The 24,022-nt window shown below is 37.7% G+C and overlaps 1 protein-coding gene across 4 annotated transcripts in view; it reads right to left on the reverse strand.

The window, feature by feature from the left end:
• The window catches only part of ABLIM2 (actin binding LIM protein family member 2), a 132,596-nt gene that overhangs the window by 85,388 nt on the left and 23,186 nt on the right, over positions 1-24,022 (reverse strand). For 3 of the 4 annotated variants that reach the window (XM_065735835.1, XM_065735834.1, XM_065735832.1), the window contains exons 1-2: positions 18,835-18,929; positions 11,524-11,661 (exon numbers count right to left, since the gene is read on the reverse strand). In XM_065735835.1, coding sequence (XP_065591907.1) covers positions 11,524-11,661; positions 18,835-18,850 — 154 coding nt within the window. In that variant the 5' untranslated portion in view covers positions 18,851-18,929. Of the gene's footprint in view, positions 1-11,523; positions 11,662-18,834; positions 18,930-24,022 lie in introns of those variants that run through there. The other variant, XM_065735833.1, reaches the window with a different exon arrangement.

The following is a 24,022-nucleotide window of genomic DNA, read 5'->3' on the forward strand; positions in this document are numbered from 1 at the left end:
GAACAAATGAGGAAACCTCGTCCATGAACAAATAGAGGCTGAAAATAATATAAACATTTCTAACAAACAGGGAAATAAGTTTTTGGAATAGCATTCCAGTTAGAAAGAAAAAAAGATGGGAAAAATGGCCTCAGATCTCTTTGGCTTCAGAATGATTTCTGAGCAGTATTAAAAAGAAATTATTAAATACAGTTACAACATTAGGATTTCTTAAAGTAGAACAGAGATATCAAAGGACCATAAAAAGTGTGAGACAAGCTCAGATGGAAATAGAATTGTTTATAAATATATGTATTAAATTTCTTGGATATTTGATACTTCAAACCCAATTCCACCCATGAAATACAAATACCAACATTTTAGAATATATTTCTTTCATTTAATACTCCTGTTTAATTACACAGATGCATCCAGCATCCTCCATAAAATCAGTACTTAGAAAATGCTACCATATAACAATTATCTGAACAGTTTTATTCAGCCGTTCTCTCATAATGCAAAAACTTTCAAGTTCATGAATTCTATAGTTACAATGAAAAGTGCATAGGAAGTAAGGAATGAGCCTTGTTCATTATTTTTCCCACTGAGACTACTAGCTTCTGTTTATTATCATAATAGAAATACACTGACATAAATAGATTATAGTAAAAAATTATTTGGAAACAATTAGATCTATAACAAATTGAATTGCAACTACTGGCCAACATGTTTATCAGATCTCCATAGAATAAGTATTTCCACTCACCAAGGCTATTACCTCTCCTGATGTACATCAATATGACTACGGATTCAATTTAGCACAAGAATATTTTTACAGCATAGGATTATTTTCTTTCCCGTTTCTTTCATAAACTCAGCTGTTCTTTTGTCAGTAAAAATCTAAATTGTAAAGATTACAGCTGATGCAATACACGTCATATTGAAGAAAAGTTTTCTTTTTATCATTTTTGCTTTTAAATGAAGACATGCAAGAATAACAGGTACACTGTAAAATACTTCATCACAGGAAAAAGCTGGAATAAAAAGTTTTCAAACAGGCTTAGCCATCACACAGCAGTTTTCCTTTTGTGTTAGTAATATCACTTTTATTGAAAGTTTTTCAGTATCCTATCATTCCAAAATCATTTTTATCAAGTCTTGATTCCACATGTGCCCCCTTAATTTAAATTCTTGTCAATAATCATTTATCTCTCTAGAATTTCCTCTAAACTAATTCACCATAAGAAAAAAATCCTAAATGAGAAAGGTCATTAATGTTGTTTTTTTTTTGTTTGTTTGTTTTGCATATAAATATGAGCAGGGTGGTCTTTCAGCCTTTTGCAAACTGCAAGAGGTAGCCCCATTAGCACTCCCTTCAGTGCAATGCCATTCCACCCTCTCCTGCTACTTATGCAGACAGGGAGTTCCTCCCCAGCTGGGCTAATCCTGCACACCTGCAGAAATGAAAAATCAGGGAAACAAAACCTGAAGGATGTTTGAGCAGGTTCAAAAGCAACTACTCGTTCATACTCCTCTTGGAGAGGAAATCAGTGATATATCACAGATTCACTCCCACCCAACACTTGTCATCCAAAATAAGTATCTGGAGGTAGGGTTATTTAAAACCAAGAAGCAGCTTCCCACTATTACAGAAGTTCTTAGTGAGGAATGGAAAGCATTGCAAATGCAGCACTTGAGATAAAGAAATGCTGAGAAACTCATCTGCTTGTCTTGGTGTTAGCCTTTCACCCCAAGGCAATGTCCCACGCTGAGTGACACTGTGGCACTGAGAGACATGGTTTAGTGGGCACTGTGGAGATGAGTTGATGGTTGGACTAGATGGTCTTAAAGATTTTTCCAACCTTAATGATTCTACACTGAACAGTCTCTGGCTTCAGGAGCAATTTCTATGTACTGAACAAATAAGCATCTGCCTCTTGTGAGCATACTTGGCAGCCATGCAGCACCAGGACATGGTGGGGGATGTGTAAGGGATGGGAGGTACACTGAATCTGCAGAGGGTACACCTCAGGTTGGTTTCTCTGACAGCTCGACATTTCCACTTATGAAGATACTTTTCAGTGACCTGAAAATAGCTCACACAGACCCGAGGGGTTTTTAGCTAAGAAGGTGGTCACTTTTTCCCCAGGCTAGTGTGTCTGTAACAGCATCCTGAGTGCTGTCATTTACACTTGCAATTTCACAGGCAATCTAACTCTACAATCCTTTAAGGATAGTGCCTCACACCAGCACGATGGTCTATAAAAATAAACAGCAGCAATAGCAATTAATTAGGGCACTTTAAGCACATTGCTAGCCCCACAACTGTATGCCATCAGATTCTATTTGAACTGTCTCTATCTTCCCTGCTTTCAAATGAGCCTAGTGAAAGTATATTAACTTTTTGGCTGTGTGCTGTGCCCCAGGAGGCCCAGAAGATGCTGTACTTGCTGTGCTGCTCTATACTACAGCAGCTGTAACACTAAAATGCACACAGATTGCCTTGTCATTCAGACAGCACCGTTTAACTTTCAGCCTGCCAAAAAAGCAAGTATTTTGCTTATCAAGCTACAAGCGCATGTTTGAAGTTGTTTTTTTTTTTAATATTGTTTACTCTCTCATTGTTGTCTTATGTAAGCAAGCAGGCATCAGTCCAACACAGGAGAGAGAGGCAGAATCCACAAAAACAAGAAAAGGAAGAAAAAGCCAATCATAACACTACAAGCTAAGCAAGGGAGAGAAAACCTCTGCTGGTTCAACAGCTAAATAAGTTTTCTTTCTCAGCACTGCAGTTTAAATTCATTTCTAGTATTTCCCCTCTGTCTCTGAGATGGATCCTTGTGGCTAAATAAATCCCAAGAATGAAACACTGAGTATGCAACTGATATAATTTACTTTGTCAGGAAAAGTAGCATCGATGCAGTCTAGAAGCCCATTATTTCTGGAACATTTCTCATGTCCACTCTGCCCGTGAGAAACAATTGCAATCACCTGGCAAACTTCCTCAGCTACCACTTTGACTTAACTTCGAACTGAATTGCAAGTAATTTGCAGTAATTCAGACTAATTTCCAGAAGACAACTGACTGTGATGCTCTCTTTATACCAATGACTCCAGGTAATCTTTCCATAAAGGTTTTAGGAATTGCTTCCTCCTCTATCTGTAAGCTTAATGACCACATGAAGTCTTCATGTCACTGTCATCCCACTTACTCTCTTGGTTAATTAACATCTGAAATTCTTTGCCTGTAGGAGAGGCAGCAGCAAGGCAGAAGGAATGATATTTAATCTATATATCTCCATAATCCAGTCACTCTTCCTAGGTGGGAATAACTATCTAAATCTTTCTGTGTAGATATCCATAGTATCAAATATATTCCAGCTTGTCAATTTCCAGTAATGTTTTAGCTATATTATCTGAAATACCAGCTGTAATCTCAGCTGTAATCAAACAACTGAAGGAGCATGCAACATCAGAAAGCTCAGGCAATGTGCTGAACCCTTCCCCAGCTACCAAACAGGAACAAACAGGCAGACAGCTCTGAAGAGTAAAACCAGAATTTTCTGGAGCAGATAAATGGAGAGAATTATGGGGACATTTTATCCATTGTGCAACATTTCCCTATACATGCATAGCATTTCTGATAGCATAGCTCCCAAGCTAGCCTGGCTATTATACCCATCAATTAATTTGTGAGTACACAGTTCAGCACAGGAAGAGATTCCAAAGAAAGCTGAGACTAACAAAACATTAAAGATTCAGGAAGGAGAATTTGGGGAGCTTCCTGTGCATTATGTAATTTGAATCCTATAGTTTATGGGAACTACATATATAGTAATTTTTGTTTTAGAAAGTATACATCCATTTTACACTTCCCTCTTGGAAAACAGAATTTCCTAGTAGATTAAAGACAATGTGATTGCTCAATAAAAGCTCTTACGTAGCGTTGCAGGTGAAAGAGAATATTATATTCATAGTTACTCAGTGCTACCAGAACAACCAACCTCCAGGAAAAAAGGAAACTTTGCTTTGTATTGATTTACTATTTTAAGGAATCAATCTGATTATTTTTAATATACAAGCAAACTAAAAAGATTTAAGAAACAGAATAATGTACTTTCAGACATTTTCTAACTTGTAGCACCCTTGGCTACTCTGATAAAATACTGCTGCCATTTGCCAGGCCAATGAAGTTAGTCTGCTGTTGGAGGCTTCATTATTTTTTTCCCCTCCCAAAAAAACCAATATTTTTTGCTTTATACAAAACTACTAAATATTTCCTAATTTTCCATAATCATGCTTTGGGTATTAGTTACAGGTTTGCAAATTAAGTGATTAATCTCACTATGCACAGATACAGCAGATGGTCTGGTCTTAATGAGATATACAAAAAGCAGGAGGTGGAATTACACCACCATCACAGTGACAAATTTTATGCAACAGCTTTCAGGTCTCTGTACAGACTTCACCTCACCTGGGTACACTGAGATGCCCATTGGTTAATTAAGTGTGTAGTCCATATCCCTGCTGTACTCCCCTGTGAAAAGGTATGCTACAGATTGAAAGTTCCCTTCCATAGAAGAAAATATGCACTGATATCATTTATATGGATAGGAACTCTAACCTAAGAAGAGAATTTCAGGAACTCAATAGAATTGCAAACTCTTCATGGGGATGTTGATACCTAATGTGGGTTGAAATTATGTATGCTCAAAATTGCCTCATCTGAATAATAACTTTAGTGCTTGTAAAGTTTGTTTCCATCCAACAGTTCATTTAATGAACATCAAGAATCCTTTATAAATGAGTTGAGAATTTCTGCACATGGCTGTATCTGTGGTTTGGATCATTCCTCTGAAGTTTCAGCAACTACTTCTTTGAAAGTCTCATGCATGTTTTTATGACGACTGGTAACTGGAAAAAAGAAAACATATCTCTCATTTATGAGAAAGGGAGAAAAGAAGACCTGGGGAACTACGGGCCAGTGAGCCTCACCTCTGTGCCTGGAAAGATCATAAAGCAGATCCTTGTCAAAGAGGAGCTATGACACATGAGGGACAAGCAGGTGATCTGAGACAGCCAGCACAGCTTCACCAAGGGAAGTTTGTGCATGATCAATTTGATGGCCTACTATGATGGAGAGTTGGCACTGGTGGACAAAAGAAAGGCAAGTGGTGATGTCATCTACCTGGATTTCTGCAAGGCCTTTGGCATGGTTCCCTCCACCATAGCCCTGCTGAGAAGGCTTAGGTGTCTTGGTAGATGAAAAATTTAACATGAGCCATCAGTGCGCTTGCAGCCAGAAAGGCCAGCAGTATTCTAGGCAGCATCAGAAGAGGAGTGGCCAGCAAGGCAAGGGTGGTGAATGTTCCCCTCAACTTTGCCTCTGTGAAGCCACATCTGGAGTGCTGCATCCAGCAATGGGGCCTCCAACACAGAAAAGATATTGAGGTTTTGTAGGCAGTACAGAGAAGGGCCACAAAGATGATCAGAAGGCTGGAGAACCACTCTTATGAAAACAGGCTGAAGGAGCTGGGCTCATTCAGGGAAGCCTGTGGGTACACAATTTTATGGACTTCCAGTATTTAAAAGAAGATTATAAACAAGTGGGAAATCAATTTTACATGAATAAACAGTGATAGGACAAGGGGGAATGGTTTCAAACTAATGGAGAAAAGATTTAGATGTCAAGGGGAAGTTTTTTTCTGAGGTGTTGGAACATGCTGGCAGAGAGGCTGTGGAAGCCTTGTCTTTGGAGATATTGAAGCCCAAGCTGGATAGTGCCTTGGGCAACCTGATCTAGTGCTTGATCAAGAAGTTGGCAGCCTCATCAATGGCAGAGGTGTTGGAACTCAACCCTTCTAACCTAAGCCATTCTAGATTCAAGTATAACCACCCAGTCTTTGGACTGCAAGATTGAACTAAGGATAAAAGAAAGGCAATGGAAAGTCTAAAGTGTATTTGTCTATTAGTGAAAAAGTAAAACAGAAGCATTATGTAACATCCTTGGTGTAAACACCAGTGTGAGTAAGGTTTTCTACATGCTGAAGAAATGCAAAAAAACCTCAGAAACTGCCTTTAAATTAATTGAATGGGAAAGCAGAAATAACATGATCCTGGGCTCCCGTGATTAATAGTTAAATAACTTCAACTGAAATGTTACAAAGATATTCCTTTCCCAGTACTTGCAACCATGATACTTTTAACCTCATCACTCTCACCATACTTTACTAATACAAGGTAAATTCATGAAAGATTCTTAAAATTATCGGGTTCTTAAATATCATCAGGTTCTAGGTTAAATAGATGCCTTCAAACAAAACTTTTGCTGATGTGCTGTTGTGGAATGGTATATCACCAAGACATTCACTGCTAGTGAATGTTCTTTATGAATACAAAGAAAGGTTGCAACTAATACAAGTATGTGATTAAAGTAACAGAAAAATTATCAATTACTCTGTGATAGTGAGAGTTCAATAACTTTTTTATATTTAATAAGCACAATTTATAATTGAGTTGTTTTTAGGAAGTTAACGATTAGCCTTTTTTTTTTAATATAAATTAAAAAATCTCAACCACGATAGAGAACAACTATTGACTGCATTAGATCACTTCTACACTAGACGAAGTATATGCAGTGTAAAAAAAAAAGATTTTTTCAGTGATATAAGGTGTAAAGTTAGCATGACATTGGTAAGTCAGCCCCACACTTACCATGCTGTTGGAAATGTAGGTTTTTCCTATTATAACAAGTAAGCGTGATCTGGGATTAAAAGATCCTAAAGAAATTGGGAAGTACAAGCATGTTGCTGAGTACCTGATGAACTAGAGCCACCATTTTTCATCCTAGTGCCTGAGATACCACACATGCCATGAACTGCCAGTGCTTTGCCAAAAGTTGGCACTCAGAAATCTTACTAGTGAGTTACCCGTAAATGACTCCCATTCTGAAATGTGAAACCCCTTCGCTATGTCCAAGCACCAGTCCCTCAGATTACACAGCACTGTTTTCAGCACGCTTATTTATATCCTAGCAGACGTGTTTGATCTAATGGACAAATCACTCCTACTACCAAGTTACTGGATGTTTTTAACCTTTTACAGATGATCCCGTTTTTTTTCCAGATTAATATGGCTTCAGAACAAATAATATAAATTCAGAATGCACTGTATATTCTAATAAAAAAGCATGTCTGTGAAGTCTTTAATGATGGTATAAAAATCCAGTCCAGGACTCTTTCACAATTCCCAGGAAACTGTTGTGCCACAAGATAAACACTGACTAATCTAAACCAACTCCAGCTGAAGATGAGAAACATTCAGGTTAACTAAACAAACAAAAACACATGGGAGGGGTGGGGAACACACTTGAAACTGACAGCCACGCTTACCATCAAAGTCTGCACATGCATCAAGATAGCAATCCAGGGAATTTTGATTAGGGGTCAAGCAACATGACCTACAAAGACATTCATAGTGAAGATAACATAGCACAATGTCCACATCAAACTTCATTTCATTGAAGATGGAACCAGTTAAGGACAGATAAGAGTTATGGCTCATCTTGCCTATGAGTTTTGCAGGGTTTCTCCATTTAATGAAGGTGCATGCTGCAGGATCATTGCATGCAAATAAATTTGTAAACACACTATGGATTTTCTGCTATTTGTTCTTCTAGAGTGACTATATAAAATACTGTAAAATATGTTTTCTGCTTTCATATACAGCTATAACAATCACATTATCCATATTCCTTACCTAGGCTTTAAGTTAGACTTCCTAATTTAGACTTCCAAGATTTCCTAAATATTCAGTTTAACATAGGTTACAGCTAGTTGGAAATTCTAGGATGCTATTACACCATTAAAAAAAAGAACAAAATTGAGAAACACTTTTCTAAAACACGTTAATTTCTATCTTTATGAAAGACCAAAGAGGCTATTCAATAGACTATTCATTTCTCCTATCTACAATTTTAAATTAATGCCTCAAAGGGCTTGCTAAATTATGCTGCTGTAAACGAGCACTAGGTGAGTATTTGCCTAATACAACATGCAGTCTGAGAAGCAGACCTGACAGACACCTTCAGAATGAACTTGACATCTCAATTAGTTTGAGTTTGATAGTTCAAACTGTCAATATTTTATCATCTCTTCTTATTTTCCTTGGTGCTTTCATTGCAGCAGTAGGAATTAATAGGGGAATTTGCAAATAAAGGAACCAAAACTTTTGGAGTCTAATGAGTAAAATATTTGCCTTGTATTTCAAAGCCATTTATTTCTATTCTAACTGCACTTTTATTAAACCTGATTTAAGTGAAAAAAAACTACAGAAGCTGAGCTAAAAAATTTGATTTGGGACTTGATCGCACATTCCCCACAGCATTTTACTGGCAGATTACTTGTGCACCTTAACAATAAATAATGTATATGAATAAATGTAAGGATTAGACTTATTTCTGATTGAGCAAAACTAGCAGGTCTTCACAAAACTGCCAGTAGAATTTTTTTTTTATCTGGGTGCGTACCTCACATTCTTGAATAAGTACAAGAATCAATCATCACTTGACAAATTTCTTAGCTTCCTTTAGAAGATCTGCCAGGGGAGATTAGAAATAAATTTATGGAAATGAGTGCTTTTATACTATCTTTCCTTAGTTTTGGACAGTTTGATAATTTAAACATGGAAGGCACCTACATACATGCTATTACCATTCTGATCATTTCTGTAATTCACAATCATTTACAGGTGTTGGAACGAGATAACCTTTGAGGTCCATTCTAACCCAAGCAGTTCTAATACTCTTATAGGAATAATCAGATGAAAATATAGCAATATAGAAAACCACCTCTCACACGCCATTAAAAAAAAATAATAAGTAAATACCTACACATCTCCAGAACTCCAAGACTACCCAATACATGATTTCACAACTCACACATATTCAAAACAGTACATGCAACTTCTTTCTATGCAGTACCATTTGTGACACAAAGTCATTAAAAAGACTTCCTGTACTTCTAGACAGCTCTCAAGATGTGCTTAATTGTACCTCTTTATGGTTCCTTGGTTAGTTTATGGTCTTCAACATACATATTAAGAAACAATTTTCTGCAGTCTTACAAATAGCTTAAACAAGGTTGCCTGACTAAGGCTATGGAGTGGTTTAATATGAAGGCAGTCAACCTAAGAACACAAGATGCACGCAGCTTTTCCAGACCACACATAGGATTATCCATCTCAGGACAGTCCTGCCACTGGACTGGACAGGCACGCCTTCTTGAGGTTGCAGATTAAGCAAGAGGGGGCAAACTGCACCACTGAATACCTTCAAAATTATGCATCCTGGGAGGAGTCAACTGTAATGTAAATACATTCACAGGGTATCACTCTGCCCATGCACAAAGGTCCTGGGCAACCTGATGTAGCTGTGAATGTCCCTGTTCATTGCAGAGGAGTTGGACCAGAGGCCTTCAGAGGTCTCTTCCAGCTCTAATGATTCTATGACCGATGGCATGACAGAAGAGGGGTTCAGAAAAGGGGTTGTGCCACAAATCTCTTCACCAAGTCTAAAAAGATATAAATGGCCAAATGACCAAGAGAACTGAGCACCATCATGTTTTTTGCTAAATCCTAGCACAATAACTAAATTTTCCTCATCCACTGATTTAAGCATGTGATTAAACACCAAAATCACATTTCTCCAACCTTATTTTTTCCCTGAACATTATATAGCAAAATGTATGTTCTGTGCTTCATTCTGTTTCTAACGTCATCTCATATAACAAGGTAAATCCATACGAGAAAGCAACTTGAGGTTCTCAAATAACATAAAAAACCAGAAGTAAAATGAGAAAAGATATCAGAAGTACATTAGCTAATTGATGAAAGCCCCTGAAAAGTGATAAAAAATTATGACATTTTAATAATGAGAGAGAAAAAAATATACAAATCCGCATGTGCAAAATTTGCACTTAGCAAGAGAATTACTACCAAGATTCTGTCTAGTCATGCATCTCTTATATTATCTCCCGTGCTAGTTTGGAGTTTTGTGTGCAGCTCACAGAAGCTACACAACTTATTTCTTATTAATATAATGGGGCAATTTTTAATTCTCATTTTATTGGAGGTCTGCCTGAAATGAATAAACTACTACTTATTTCTACTTATAAAAGTGAACTTGGGTCTCATGAAGGTAATTATATGCAGCACATACCAGTATGTCACTGAGACTTCATGCAGAAAACAAGACCTCTGAATAGCAGATTCTGTTTCTCCTACTGAATCTGCAAAACTAATTTGATAAAGTTAGCCAAAGGGACAGGTGACTTAAAAGAAAAAAAAAGCGCAGGTTCTGTACTGCTTATAATACTATTCTGGTTCTGAACAGGCAACCCAAATATTTTTGATATCTAAGAGTGCACACTGTGCTTATATCTCATTCTGTGTATATTTGCAAATAATGCAGTTAAGGAGCTGGATGTTTAATACTACCTATTTTATTCACAAAATACTTACTCAGATATAGTATGTGATATAATTTGTTCTATGGCATCTATAAAAATTTCCATGTAGCTGCCAGATAAGGACATTTTTTCTGATGGGTTCCTCTAATATCCATCTCCAGTACTTTGCTCAGATTTTCAGCAGCATTAAAGAAACACTACCTACCTGGTAGATGTGTAATGTAGGAATTATAAACTTCAATCTAGCAGGAACTAGCTGTTATCACTAGCAAATCGCTTCACCACATTTTTTTGCACATTTCTCCTATGTTTGTCTCTCTAGACTGTTCTGATCCTGAGGAGTTGCCATCACTTGGGAATAGTTGCATCAGCACAGCTTGGATCAGAGCCACATTTATATTTTTAAGTGGTGCTACAAGAATGGTTAAATGCCATTTTAATGATGGAGTAAGAAGGCTATCCATTAAATGTCAGTTAACATTCTACTCATTTGTATATTCAAAAAAGAATTAGAGCTTCCAGGTAATCTTCCATGTAACTACAGAACACATGTCTATTTATTAATCCCCAGTTTCTTTGCAAGGCACTCACTACTTCCACCATTTGCAACATGACAAAATTAGTTCATTTCCAGGTGCCATTCTAGAATAAGCAAAGAGCTAAGCCTACCCAGAAGGAAAAGCACAGTCAGTCATAGCAGGATTCAGACATCAAAGTGACACAAAATCATCTGAAAAAAAATGAGGCAGTAGCTTACCCACTGAACATAGAAGAAAGCTGGAAGAGAGCTAATCTCTGAGGTTCTCCTAGCCCAATACTATGTTTCACTATTGCTTACACCAAACTGCTCTTCTTCAGACCCTGAGTGCACAGTAAACTCCATAGTTTTATATCCATTCAAAACATACTTCACTTTTAAGATGCTTACGATTTTACAGTAAGCACTGGTACAGTTTACAGTAGATTCATTCTGGCATGGATTGCATTGTAAAATATTTTTATGAAATTTCCAGTACCATGAAGTCACGTTCCCAGTGTTAATGCACTATTTATAGTAACAGCTGTTATAAACACTTACCTTTGCAAACAAAGCACTTGATATGGAAATATTTGTTCTGAACTCTCAAAACTTCTCCTTTACATGGTTTTCCACAGGTATTGCAAAGAATTGCAGTACTTGATGGCTTCTCCAGTTGGCTGTGTACAGGTTGTGAAACTGCAAGAAAAACAAAAGGTAGAAGGTTTTAAAGGCCATGAGATGCATAACTGCAATAAAAAAAATCTTCTTTAACACCTACAAATAATGACAGTTAATACTCAGAACAAATCATCTCATGTAGATCAAAGAAATTTTAACTTACAGTGTTAGCCAGCACAGGAGAAAAGATCAGTTAAACAAGCAAATACTCTTCTTTTTCTGTAACTTTCAAATCTCATGCGTGCAAACATTTAAGTCTCAAACATAAATTACAGAATAAAGAATCCAGATGATCAAGCCTTGAGTGATTCTGCCTGAATTTCAAGAAAAGCTTTGTGACATATTCTTTTCAGGAAATCAAAAATTATAGATGAAAACTGTTACTTTTATGCAAAATGCTGTTAATGAGATTTAATAGCTATTACACTGTGAATTATTGCAATTCAAAGTAATAGCCTTTTTAACTGATGGTAAGATAGAGATACATTTGCAAATGTTTTGAATTTATACTTTGAAACATTAACATATCTATAAACACACAGTATATCTGATGATTAAATAAAAACATTTTTAGGAAAATTCTTTCAAAAGATTCTGTTTATCAGAATTAATAAAACACAAAATGAATTAAAAGTTTGCTGCCATCTTGTGATGTAAATTAGAAATTGCATTTGTTGGACTGTTAACCATACAAATTGATATTCCAATGTATTACACAGAACAAGTGAGATATGACCATACTCTTGCAATTCTGCTGCTGTACATGCATGATTTTTTTATTGCAATGTACTAAGCAAGTAACTAGAACCAACAAGTTGTTAACTGTAATGAAAATGTACTACATCTTAGCCCTTTTTCTTTTTTGAAGATGAAGAAAAACTAGTAACAGAATAACTTAAGACAAACATTAATTATATAGTCAAGGACATTCTTTAATGAAGCATGTTTATTCTAAGGTTGAATTGCTTATTTCCAAGTGATATATATATATATATATATTTTACACAATTTCTTGAAAATAAACTTGGCATTGAGCAATTTGTCATTGGCCAACACACAGTGTGAGCAGGAATCAGGTGCATTCCCTTTTCAACATTTAATCAAGGGATAATGATATTGCTGCACCACCCCTCTCTACCATTGGCATTGAAAAGTCCATCTGGAAGTAGATTTCCCTTTAAGAGTGCTGCCACATGGCTAATAATATTATGACAGGCTGAGTTAAACTAAGATTAGCCAGTATCTTTAGATTCTATTTCTTACTGCAACATCAAAGTTATTATTTCAGTTGGAAAAAAAAAAAACGGATGGAAAAATGCCACAGAATTTATTTTAACAAAATAAAAAGATAAAAAAGCCAGTGATACCTGAATCTTCATCATATGCAGGGCTGACCAATAGAGGCTCTGATGGTGCTGCCACTATTAGCATATATGATAATAAACAATATCAAAAACTGTTATGGAGCCCCATTCAGTTCTGTTTGGGAATGCCTGTTCTTGATGTTCTTTCTCTGTTCACACTCCTAACTCCACCATTCAGACACCTAAAAGACCTTTCCATATCCATGAACCTAAAGGAGTAACTAATTCAGTAGGATGTTCAGCCTTCCCATGCAATCTTCCACTGTAGATTCTGGCAGTTTTGCCCAAATTGGGCACACACTATTCCCATAAGCAGAAGAGGTGTATGTTTGTTTTTTACCCCAAGGAGATGTATGGGATTGAGTTGCTACAGCATTATTCACCACCCTTTAACATTCTGCTCTGTTTGATGAAATTGCTCATTCTCTGTCACAAAGTCCTGTTCAAAACAACATGAATTTTGGAACTACTACTGAAGCCCTGGTTATAATTAAATACATATCCAAGAAAAACAACACAGCACAACTAGCAATTAGGAGCTTGTAGAAAGGCAGATGCCCAATCTTAGACAGTTCAAGCTAATAATTATTCCCCAGGAGAATGTTGATGAAACTTTGAACTTCAGTGTTCAACTTACGATTATTGCATCTTGCCCCAAACTATCCACCCTAAAATAATAGAACAACCAACTCTTTAAGAAATTGAAACAAAGCATTTTCTTCAGCTACTTAGTACAGTAGCATCTTACAGCTGAGGTGAAAGAGAGTTCTCTCTCCAAAACTATTAAGCAGCATCAAACGTAACATTTAATTCAATGACTAGACTTGACAAGAGCTGACTGCACCCAGATCATGTTGGCCTAGAAAAGGGTTACCAGAGGTGCTGGATAAACTGGCAGTGAGCCCTGTTGCAGCCTGCCAGACCAAATGGATGGCTTCTAATTGGAGTCAATATATTGTCATCTTTTCAGAGAAAACGTCACTTTTCTTCTCCAAAGTGCTTAAACATTCTGCCCACACACGCACAAAGTTCCCCTTCCATCCCCCCTCCCTTGTTTTTTCATGTCAAACAAGTTTTAGTACCTTGTTACCCTCATAGTGAAGAATTTCCTCCAAATATCTAATCCAGTCTTAAAGTTTAAAGCGATTACCCCTTGTAACTACACTCCCTGATAAGGAGTCCCTACCCAGTTTTCCCATAGGCCCCGTTTAGGTACCAGAGGGCTGCCATCAGGTCTCTGTGAAGCCACCTCTCCTCCAGGCTAAACGAGCTCAGCTTCCTCAACCTGCCTTTGAGGAAGAGCCAAGTCCACAGAGCGCTACATTATCACAACAGACCTCTGCCAAAGTGCCCCTGAGCACCCCACACTCCCCCCTGGCACTAGGTTATGTTCCTGTTATGTGCAATGTTGTCTGCATCCCTCTGACACTGAGAAAGCATGATGTTGCCTGCCCGCTCTCTTGCTGTATACCTGGCAGTTCATTGCTCAACATCTGTGCTTCTTAAAAGCACCATAAGAGTTTTGTATTATTAATATTTTCTTATCAAGGTATAGAATTAATAAGCTCAAATAGAACATAAATTATAAGAAAAAACATTTAAGTAAATAATTATTTTACTTTCCTCTCAGTTCAGACCTAAACTAACCAGTGTTTCATACAAAAAAAAAAAAAAAACCTGAAAATGCAGCACCATTAGGTTCATTATAAAATTATGCTTTTGAAGGCTATTTAAATAAATATTCTTTCTTCTAGGCGAGTGACAAAAATGACAGATTTGTTAATATTTGAAGACTATTTTAAAATGCACTGTGCATTTTACATTTACATTGTACATTTCAAGTGTAGTTTGATTAATTAACCATATATTCACATGGATCTTTTTCACCATTCTGCTTTCAGGCCTTTATATATCAAAATAAGTCTTCAAAGGAGATGTTACAATAAACATATGTCATGAGTAAAATAGTGAATTAACGATGGAATGAAATTACCTGAGACAAATCTGATCCCAAGTGACTCAAGAGCTCATTAAAAATTAAACCATTACATTACAACTTGGTTTGCAGAATTTAGTGAAAACAAATTTCTTTCTAAACTTTAAATGATTCTTTGTCTGAAAATACAAAGAAATGACTAATTCTCCAATTTTTGCCTCCTCCTACTATCGAAGCATTTAGCTCTAGCAAAGATATGTTTGCTTTTTAAGTGTACAAAAAGGTACATTCCTCAGATTTGCTTCTATTCTGTTTGCAGTAGACATATGCACTATGAGAAAGATAGTATTATGGTATCACATTATTAAAGTTGTATTACACACCTTAGTGCAACTGTAAAATCTTATTTCCAGCATGCTTATGTCATTGCCAAGTTCTATACATTTATATTGGCATTCTTCATGCTTCACATTCTCAAGCTCAGTTCTTTATGGAAAATTTCAGACAAATTACTTAAGCTTTATATGAGTAGAGCAAGATAAAATAAATTAAATAATTTTTTTGCCAATGTTAGAAAGGAAGAACAGCGTCTTGATTTTGTAAGTACTTTGCAGTAAAGGCTGAAGCCTGTCAAGGAGGTGGACATCATGACAGGTTCACAGCTCTATGAAAATCCCAAAAATGAGGTCAAAAGAAACCCTCAGAATAAACTCATCTCACTTAGCATTAGCGCAGAGGATGACAAACCACTTTCCTACCAGACTCTTTTAGCCAAATGACAGAACTCTTTATGAGAGAATGCAAACCCTATGGAGAAACGTATGGCTAAAAACTGTAGAAATTGACATAGTCCTGGTGTTTCATCCAGTTTCACACCTTTCATTTTAACATAGCATAAGGATCAACAGAAGTCATTACTGTGCTTAGAAACCAAGATCTGAAAAATTGAAAAGGGTTATAGGTAGGAATATACAGTCAACCTTTGTCAGACCTCAATATGAATCTTCATTAAAGAAGACTTTCACTTGCTTTAATCAGTATATGGACAAAAATAAGGCTATGTCTCCCATTATTATCTAACCTATTCCAAAACAAACAAACAAAAAATGTAGCGTATAAGACTTCCTGCTCTTAGTTACTATAGAAGCCTGAAATAACAACAGATCTAATTACACAGTTTAATAACTGGTGTGACAGGTGCTTGCTGTTGTCTGATACAGATATTTTATGGAGTATTGCGAAATAAACAGAAAGGTGTAATTTGAATAGATAGACAGTACTGGTGGGAATAAGTATTCCTAAAGAACAGATTTTAGCAGTCCCAATTACCTCTCAATTCAGGGAAAAATGCTATTAAAAAAAAAAAAATATTTGATGGATGGCATAGAATAAAAACGCAGATAAAAGGAAACCGAGAAATGGGAAGAACCTGTTGGGGTGTGAACATGGTTCCCCTCTCCTGTTCTTTTTGTGCTTTTTTGGTGTTGTTTGTTTATTTTAGCTCCTGTTCTTTAGGTTGGGTACAAATGGCACAGTCCTTTCACCTTGGGCTCATGGAGATGTACTACAATGCATCTACAATAGCAACTCTCCATCAGAAGAAAATCCCGCAATAACTTTCAGCATAACTGGCTACCTAAGTACATTCAGCAAGAACATTCCTTCTTCACAACCCATTACATTCATTTCATGAGAGAGACATTTTGTTCGAGCAAAAAAGAATCTAGAATGTTAATATTACCAATATCAGCAGCTACTTAGTGGGTTAAAAAACAAACAAGCAAACCAAACTTTCACCATTTTCAGCAAAACCTAAGGCTACATTCCAAATCCAAACCTAAAACACATTATCACCCTCATAATGAATATTATTCCACACAACTTATTCCACAAAGAAAATTATTGAGGCTTGACACCAAAGCTTATAGCTAGAGATTGATCCTGAAAAAAACAAATAGGAGGAAAAAAATATGATTTACTCGCTAAATATTTGGGAAATGGGACAGAAGCACTGATTCTTGAAATCCTGTTTCTTAGAATTCGTAGAGGGTGTGGTTCAGAGGACAGCCAAAAGAGAAATTAAATTTGCAATCTTCTCTAAGCAGGATTAGAGGAGAATCAGATGAGAATTAGAGACTGGAGCTCAAGTTGTTATTTGGCCAAACATCTCTGGTGTTGCCTCCATCAAAACCCTTAGGGCTGGATGCAAAACCACCAGATGAAGGAAATAAGCACTGAGTACACGTAAATATTCAGTTAGGCACTATCTGTAGTTTTAGCTGCCCTGCTGCCTCCCTGCCTTGTGTTTTCATGTAAAATATAGTGACTAGGAGCACCTCTAGAGCTAGCATAGGCTCAGCGGTAGTAAAAGACCGTGCTAAGGTAATACACACAGTGTTTGGAGAACTGTGTGTGCATGAGCAAAAAATTTCCCTTAGACAAAGAGAAATGCTTTGTATTTTCTTTTTCCCCTAAGAAGTTGTGATTCATTACAGAGCACTGCGGGGGCGTGAGATCTTTATGGTTCTGCAACAGCACATTTAGTATCTCGAAGCAGCCTGCTTTAACACATTTTTCAATTAGCAGTTTGTGTTACAACCCTTTTGCAAGATAACGCGCTCGTGTGCTTAGTGATGCCTTGTTATGACACCTCCTCCTTTCGTACATCACAACAATGCGGACAGTTCACAAGGAGAAAGAGAAATCCAAGGAAGCTTTCCCTTGCATTTCCCCAACACACAGCCCCTCAAGGGCTCCAGCAAACTGTGCATGGCCAAGCCGTGCCCATCCAGAGCTCCACAATGAGCTGCCCTCCCAACAGGGTTTTGCAGCACCAGCTGCGTGTAGGTGCTCACTGCTTCTCCCAGCCCTACAACAGCAGGCTATCACTCCTCCCCTCTTTAGTTCATATTTCATAGATTAGGCAATTCAGCAAATTCAATAAGTCTTTATGCAGTAGGTATCTATTTAGTTTAATTCGTTAATATGGTCTAAAAAGATAAAATAGGACCATTTGAGATTTGTGTTCCTTTTTGAACCACAAACCTGCTTGTACTGTTTACAAACAACAGCTTGCACAGTGCCTTTGGCACAACAGAGAGGACTGCATGCCTTTTCCAGCACTTCGTAAGGATCCAAAATCAAATTAGAAAAAAATCTATAGCTGATATGGGACAGCAGGCAGTTAGCATGAAGACTGGAAGTGACCTATGATTTTTCTGCCAAATTGTGGCACCAGGGATGAACAAGAAGTGTTATCCAGCAGAATGCAAAGCAATGCAAATATGTAAGATTAGCAATTATAGCAAAGCACTCAGCACACAAGAACTCCAAATTTCACCATATGTTTAATGCAAAATTCACATCACACAAACAAGCTTAGCACAAGCTAACCTCCTGTCCTCATCATTGTAATAAAATATTTACTAAGTCCAAGTGCAGCTAGAGAGAAATCTCTGCTGAATTTTACAAACTTACTGCAGCAATAGAAGAGCTATTTTTGTATGACTTCTAGTAAGACTGCAGTGAGAAATCTGCATAAAGCAATAGGATCTTTTTTTTATTAATTGCAATCTAATACTAAGTCTAAAGTGTTATGAAGTCTTCTAATATGAAGTATTTAAGTAAAGTTTAAAAAAAACACATTTTTCAGATCAAGTTGTTACCTAACAAGTGCCACTATCACCATAACTTCAAAATCTTCATATAATTATGTGAATGTAAAGCATTACCTGAAATAAATGTTTAAACATCTTTCTTGATAGCACTACCAGATAAAACCCAAATAAATATTCTCATGACAAAACAAGTGATTTAACGATGGTAGTTCCAGATGAAAAACAACTCAATTCAGGTTTGTGCTCCCCAGAACGTACAGTCATCCCACCATACCTGTATCCTCTGGCATGCCTGCATTAACCCAGCTTTACCAGGACAGTGACACGGGCAATCCCACCATGTGCTCCAACGTCCTGGGGGCAGGCGGTGGGACAAGCGGGTCCTGCGGCAGTGCGGTCATGAGCCGCTCCGGCACAAGTGCAGCTAGGGCTCAGATGACTCCTGCAGCACCCACGCACAGGCGGGAGACGAGCCAAAGTCTCGTGTAAAAATAGCACCCAGCAGAAAGCTGAAGGTTTGCACGTCCACAGGGCATCCAGCGGTGGTCCACCTCTGGCAGGGACGTGGAAAGAACAGCTTTTCTAAGCACCGTAGGGTGGCACTTCAGAAAAAAGGCTTAAAGAAGAAAAAACTTCAAGCTGCCAGGCCAGAAATGAAAAGCATAGTCAGCTGATAAGCTAAAAATATGGAATCTGGCATCAGAGGGGAAACGCCTCCAGCTGTCCCCCTTGGTACAGGCTGTCCCCATGCCCTGTCACCATGGGCAGGAGGGCACGGCACTGATTTCGGAAGGAGATGCAGAGAGTTTGTCTCTCTCCAGAAGGCAGTCACTGAGATAACTGGCAGCCAAAGATTTGTCCCCTGCTAGGCTCATATGGAGTTGGGACTGCGAATCACTGGAATAACAGTGATGTGTTGAGCTATTTAAAGCAATACTTGCTTGCCCAGTTAGCATGTGAAAGCTCTGTGAGGGTTAAAAATCTGCAGCTCGTGCTTTACACTAAATTTGTGTGGAGGCACAAAGATGGTCTGTGCACTGGGGAGGGGACCATTGGCTTGGAGAGCAACCTGAGCAAACCTGGAGCAAAGTGCTTGGGGCAAGAACAGGGCTGCATCTCCCTTCTACATGAAGATTTTATTTTTTCTTGCAGTCTTTGAAGTTGACAAAATACTTCCCCCTGCTCCCTTGCTTCCCACCCTCTCTCCAGTTATTGCTTGCTTTGGTTACAAAGCAGCCAAGAAACAGCTTTTATTCTTTCTGCAAACAGAAACTGCTCAGGGGTGTAAATGGGAAAATAGCATCTGCTGCCACTGAGGAAGGGCTGGAAAGCAACGCATTATGCAGCACTTTACACAAGAGGCACAGCAAGCTTACTGCACTGTGCAAATTAAATAGTATTTTGCACTGAATCTTGTTAAAAATCTATTGAACTAATAGCTGCATATAGGATTAAGGTGGCTCCCCATTGGCTTCAATAGTCAATGGCAAATCTTTGCATAGGAAGTTCAACAACTTCCAATTTCCTCAAAAAATAAAAATAAAAAAAATCAACAAACAAACAAAACTCACATCAAACAAGATATTATTTAAAGCCTGAAACATTGCTAGCTTTTGTTTAGAAGAAAAAAGAAGAATAAGATTTGTGTAGAATAAAATAAAAGCTTCAGTTAAAATGATGCTTAGTGAAACTCATATGAATTTGTGTAACTTACTATGGATAAATTATTATAAATTCTATATAACAAAGAGAGTGGAGATTCCTTATTCTTTTTCAAAAATAAGTAAACAAACCAACCATCAGTGCTTTGAAATTACTAATATGCATTTCTTGAGGATGAGTCAGGTGTTTCTTACAGAAATGCCCATCAACAAATGCAGAAATGAGTAAATCTAACAAATTTTCAGAATGTTGTTATTTAGTTTTTTTTCCTTAAAGTGTATTTACATTTTGTAAGAGATAAATAAGAAAGCATTTTTTTGTTCATCCAGTGCTGACTATTGGGAAAGACATAGGCTGCCTATATTGATAGCTGAAGAGATCAGACTTAGAAATCCCTTTGCTCTCCCTAAAGCACATGGTTCAGAGTTCTGCAGAGACCCTGACTGACATGGTCTAGGACTCAGAAAAAGATCTCCACTCCTGAACACAAATTCTGCACACTGAAGCCACTCCAGCTTCCAAACAATGCAATGAAGTATTTGGATTTGGCCTCCTTTGCTTTTCCCAGAGGCTACTTCATCTTGGCAGAGATACAGAAGGCACTTTGCTGAATAGTACTGCTCAGGAGGAAGATTAATTAATAGACAGGAAAAGGGAAAGAGTGTACTGCAGCCTTTCCTCCATTTGCCAAACCTTTGCAAGACTAAACACTATACAACCCACATTTTGGCAGTGTACAATCATAACATGAGGACAATATCGTGGTAGATGGATGGTTGGACTAAATGGTCTTAGAGGTCTTTCCCAACCTTAACGATTCAGTGATAACACAGATGAATAGTGCACTAATTTGCATTTACAGTTCTGCGTGTAAGCTTAGAGCCTAAGGTCTCATAACTAGGCTGTGGAGGAGGAAAACTCCCACGTCAGTAGCTGTGAGGCTTTTGACGGTGTTGCAGTGAAATTTCAACACTAGGAACTGGCTTCATAGCTACAACCTAGCAGACTACTGCTTCACATTTCTGTAATCCACTGACAATGGGAGGCAATGAAAAGAAGCAACAGTGATGACAACACAAGCCAGACAGATACTGACACATGGTCCACAAAGCATTATTGTTTTTACTTTTCTCAAATCAACTCAAGCAGAACACCTATTATAATGCAGCCAACAACATACTGACCTTGTTGTACAAAAGCATGCAGCCCTTGACTTCTAATGCAACTTGAAGTCCAGTTCCAGTAGGCATGCCCTCACTGTATCCTCACAACTCTTTGGCTTTAGTTTTTGTTTAAAAAAAGATACATAGCCAAGGTCTATGCCTTTACTGATGGCTTTGCAAACAACAGCCAGAAAGCTTAGCAACAAATCTAGGCCACGCTGAAATTGATTAGTTGGCTGCAACCTCTCTATAAGGCTATGGTGCCATTGGTTGTAAATGGCGTTTTTTAATCATGATCAGATCTGAAATCTTTAACTCACATTTCCCCTATACTTGCTTCCCTTTTCCCAATGAAAGCAATATGTAATGGAATGGAGGAGGTATACAGTCTAATGCTCTTCTTGTTCTCTCATGCTCAGAGCACCTTTCTAGATCCATTCTCAGATTCTTTTCTACAGCCTTATAAAACACTTAGAAAAAAAATTATCTTACTAAGTATGAAGGAACACAATTGTTATCTTTCAGTATAAGTAAATAAAGTATTTTATAATCAAGAATTAAAAAAAACCAAAACATAGTTACTTGCACATAACAATTCTCATACTGCTCAGAGTTTGCATAGCCCTGAACTGCAACTCTCTTACTAAGTTTCCAACCAACAGTGCGTATGACTTCAATAACTAGAGATTTCATTTTAAATACATTTTAAAACATTATTTTCTATAAACAACCTGTAATTAACAAATTTTGCTTTAAGTATACTGGAAAAATACAATAAAGCATCATATTTCACAGATATTTTTCAGAATGTTTTAAGGTATTTTTCCCCCCTACGTCACTATCTATGGCAGTACCCAGGGCAGTGTTTGATTTTCCATTAAGCCCAGAATGATCTCAAACAACAACAACAAAGTGATAAAACTGATCTCTGAGTGTAGCTATACAGATTTTGGCAACGCTAGATTGCTAGGACTAAAATAAATTAAGAAACACATGTTTCCTTTTAATTATCATCATCTATCAGCTGAATTGAAGTAATCCACAGTGGTTGTGCACAAAGTTGGCACTAGTGCAGCACGATCCTTGCCCTTGAGCGCACACACAGATCCAAACAAAGAAAACAAACATATGGTAGAAGTGAAAACAAACATTAAGAGGGTAAAGGGTTAATGAGAAAGTAGGATAAACAGTGCCTCTACGACTACATCCACATCCTCCAACTTGCTGCTCATCCTTTCTTAATGCCATCAAGCACCCACTGGGGACCAGTCAAACCCTGCCAAATCTCAAAAAGAGCATAAATTCAAACTTCTGGCCATCCAACACTTCTGTCCTCAAGTCCATGGAAGAGTAAGCATCTACCTAGCAATGAGATGTATACACTGCTGTTTCCAATTGAAGAGCACACACAACAGGTCAGAAAAATAACAATTTGTGGTTTCTTGTAGTACAAGGCACCAGAGTGTAAGACATTGGATGTGCTGCATATTTATAAAGCAGAAAAACCTCAAATGAGAGATGAGGTTAAGACTCCACTCTGAGCTTTGCATAATTGCATAAAGGATGGCACATAGCTGGGCACGCTCCTGAGATAACTGGGTCATGAGTCCTTTTATGCTCCTTGCTATCTGTTGGGAATAAAGAGTGCCATTCATCCCTGAAATGGGTGCTGATAGCCCTTGTCCACTGCCCAGCCCATCAGATGAAGGAAACCAAATATCTCCCATGACAGCTGCTTTCTCATAGGGATCCCTCTACAGAAGACCATGAACAATGTGTTGTCCTTGTTCACTGCCTGACTACAGCACCAGGCTCCAGAATTCTGTAGAAAAACATACTAATACACAAAAAATGGTGAGCAAAAGTCACACACAACCTGCAGTGCCTTTAGAAGAGCTTTCATAATGACAAAAAGTACCACAGGAAAAAAAAAGTCAATATATGAGGTGTAAGGAAATTTTTATGAGACTAAAATAAAACAATCACAAAATTCCTGTTTCTATCTCATAGAATCACAGAATGGTTTGGGTTGGAACTTAAAGTGGTTGCCAATACACCAGATCAGGCTGCCCAGGACCCCATCCAACCTAACCTTGGGCATCCACAACTTCCCCGCTGTGTCAGACTCATAATGAAATCATAACATACTGACACGTCCAGAAATTAGTTTGCTTAGTTACAAAGGTTAGAGGGTAAGCAGCCACTTAACACTCTGGTTAGTAGCGAGTGACGAAGAGAGCCACAGAGATGCCACTAGGTATCACACATTTTAGAAATGAACCCACAGGACAGGGAATCTGCTAGCCTACTGCAAGCAATAGGGATGGCCACCAACAAATGAAGCAGACATCAGAGAAAAAAAAAGGCTGCTTAAGTAGAGCTGTAGGGCAACACTGTTTAGGGCAGAAAAGGTGACACGTAATATGGGTAAGGCAAACAATTAACAAAGGGTATTAGTTACTAGAAGGTCAAGCACTGCAGGGGATAGAAAGATTGGGAGAGGGGGGGGTTAGGAACTCAAACACTCCACTGAATACCTGGCACTAAGTGAGGAATGCAGTCAGGAAAAGAGGATGGGTTGTATTCAGTCCAGGCATGCTGGCAGTAATAAAATGATGCTGTAATAAGAACTACGCA

The sequence above is a fragment of the Cyrtonyx montezumae genome, unplaced genomic scaffold (genome assembly GCF_038088225.1).
Source record: "Cyrtonyx montezumae isolate F1298 unplaced genomic scaffold, pur_monq_1.0 scaffold_2, whole genome shotgun sequence".
Classification (NCBI taxonomy): domain Eukaryota; kingdom Metazoa; phylum Chordata; class Aves; order Galliformes; family Odontophoridae; genus Cyrtonyx; species Cyrtonyx montezumae.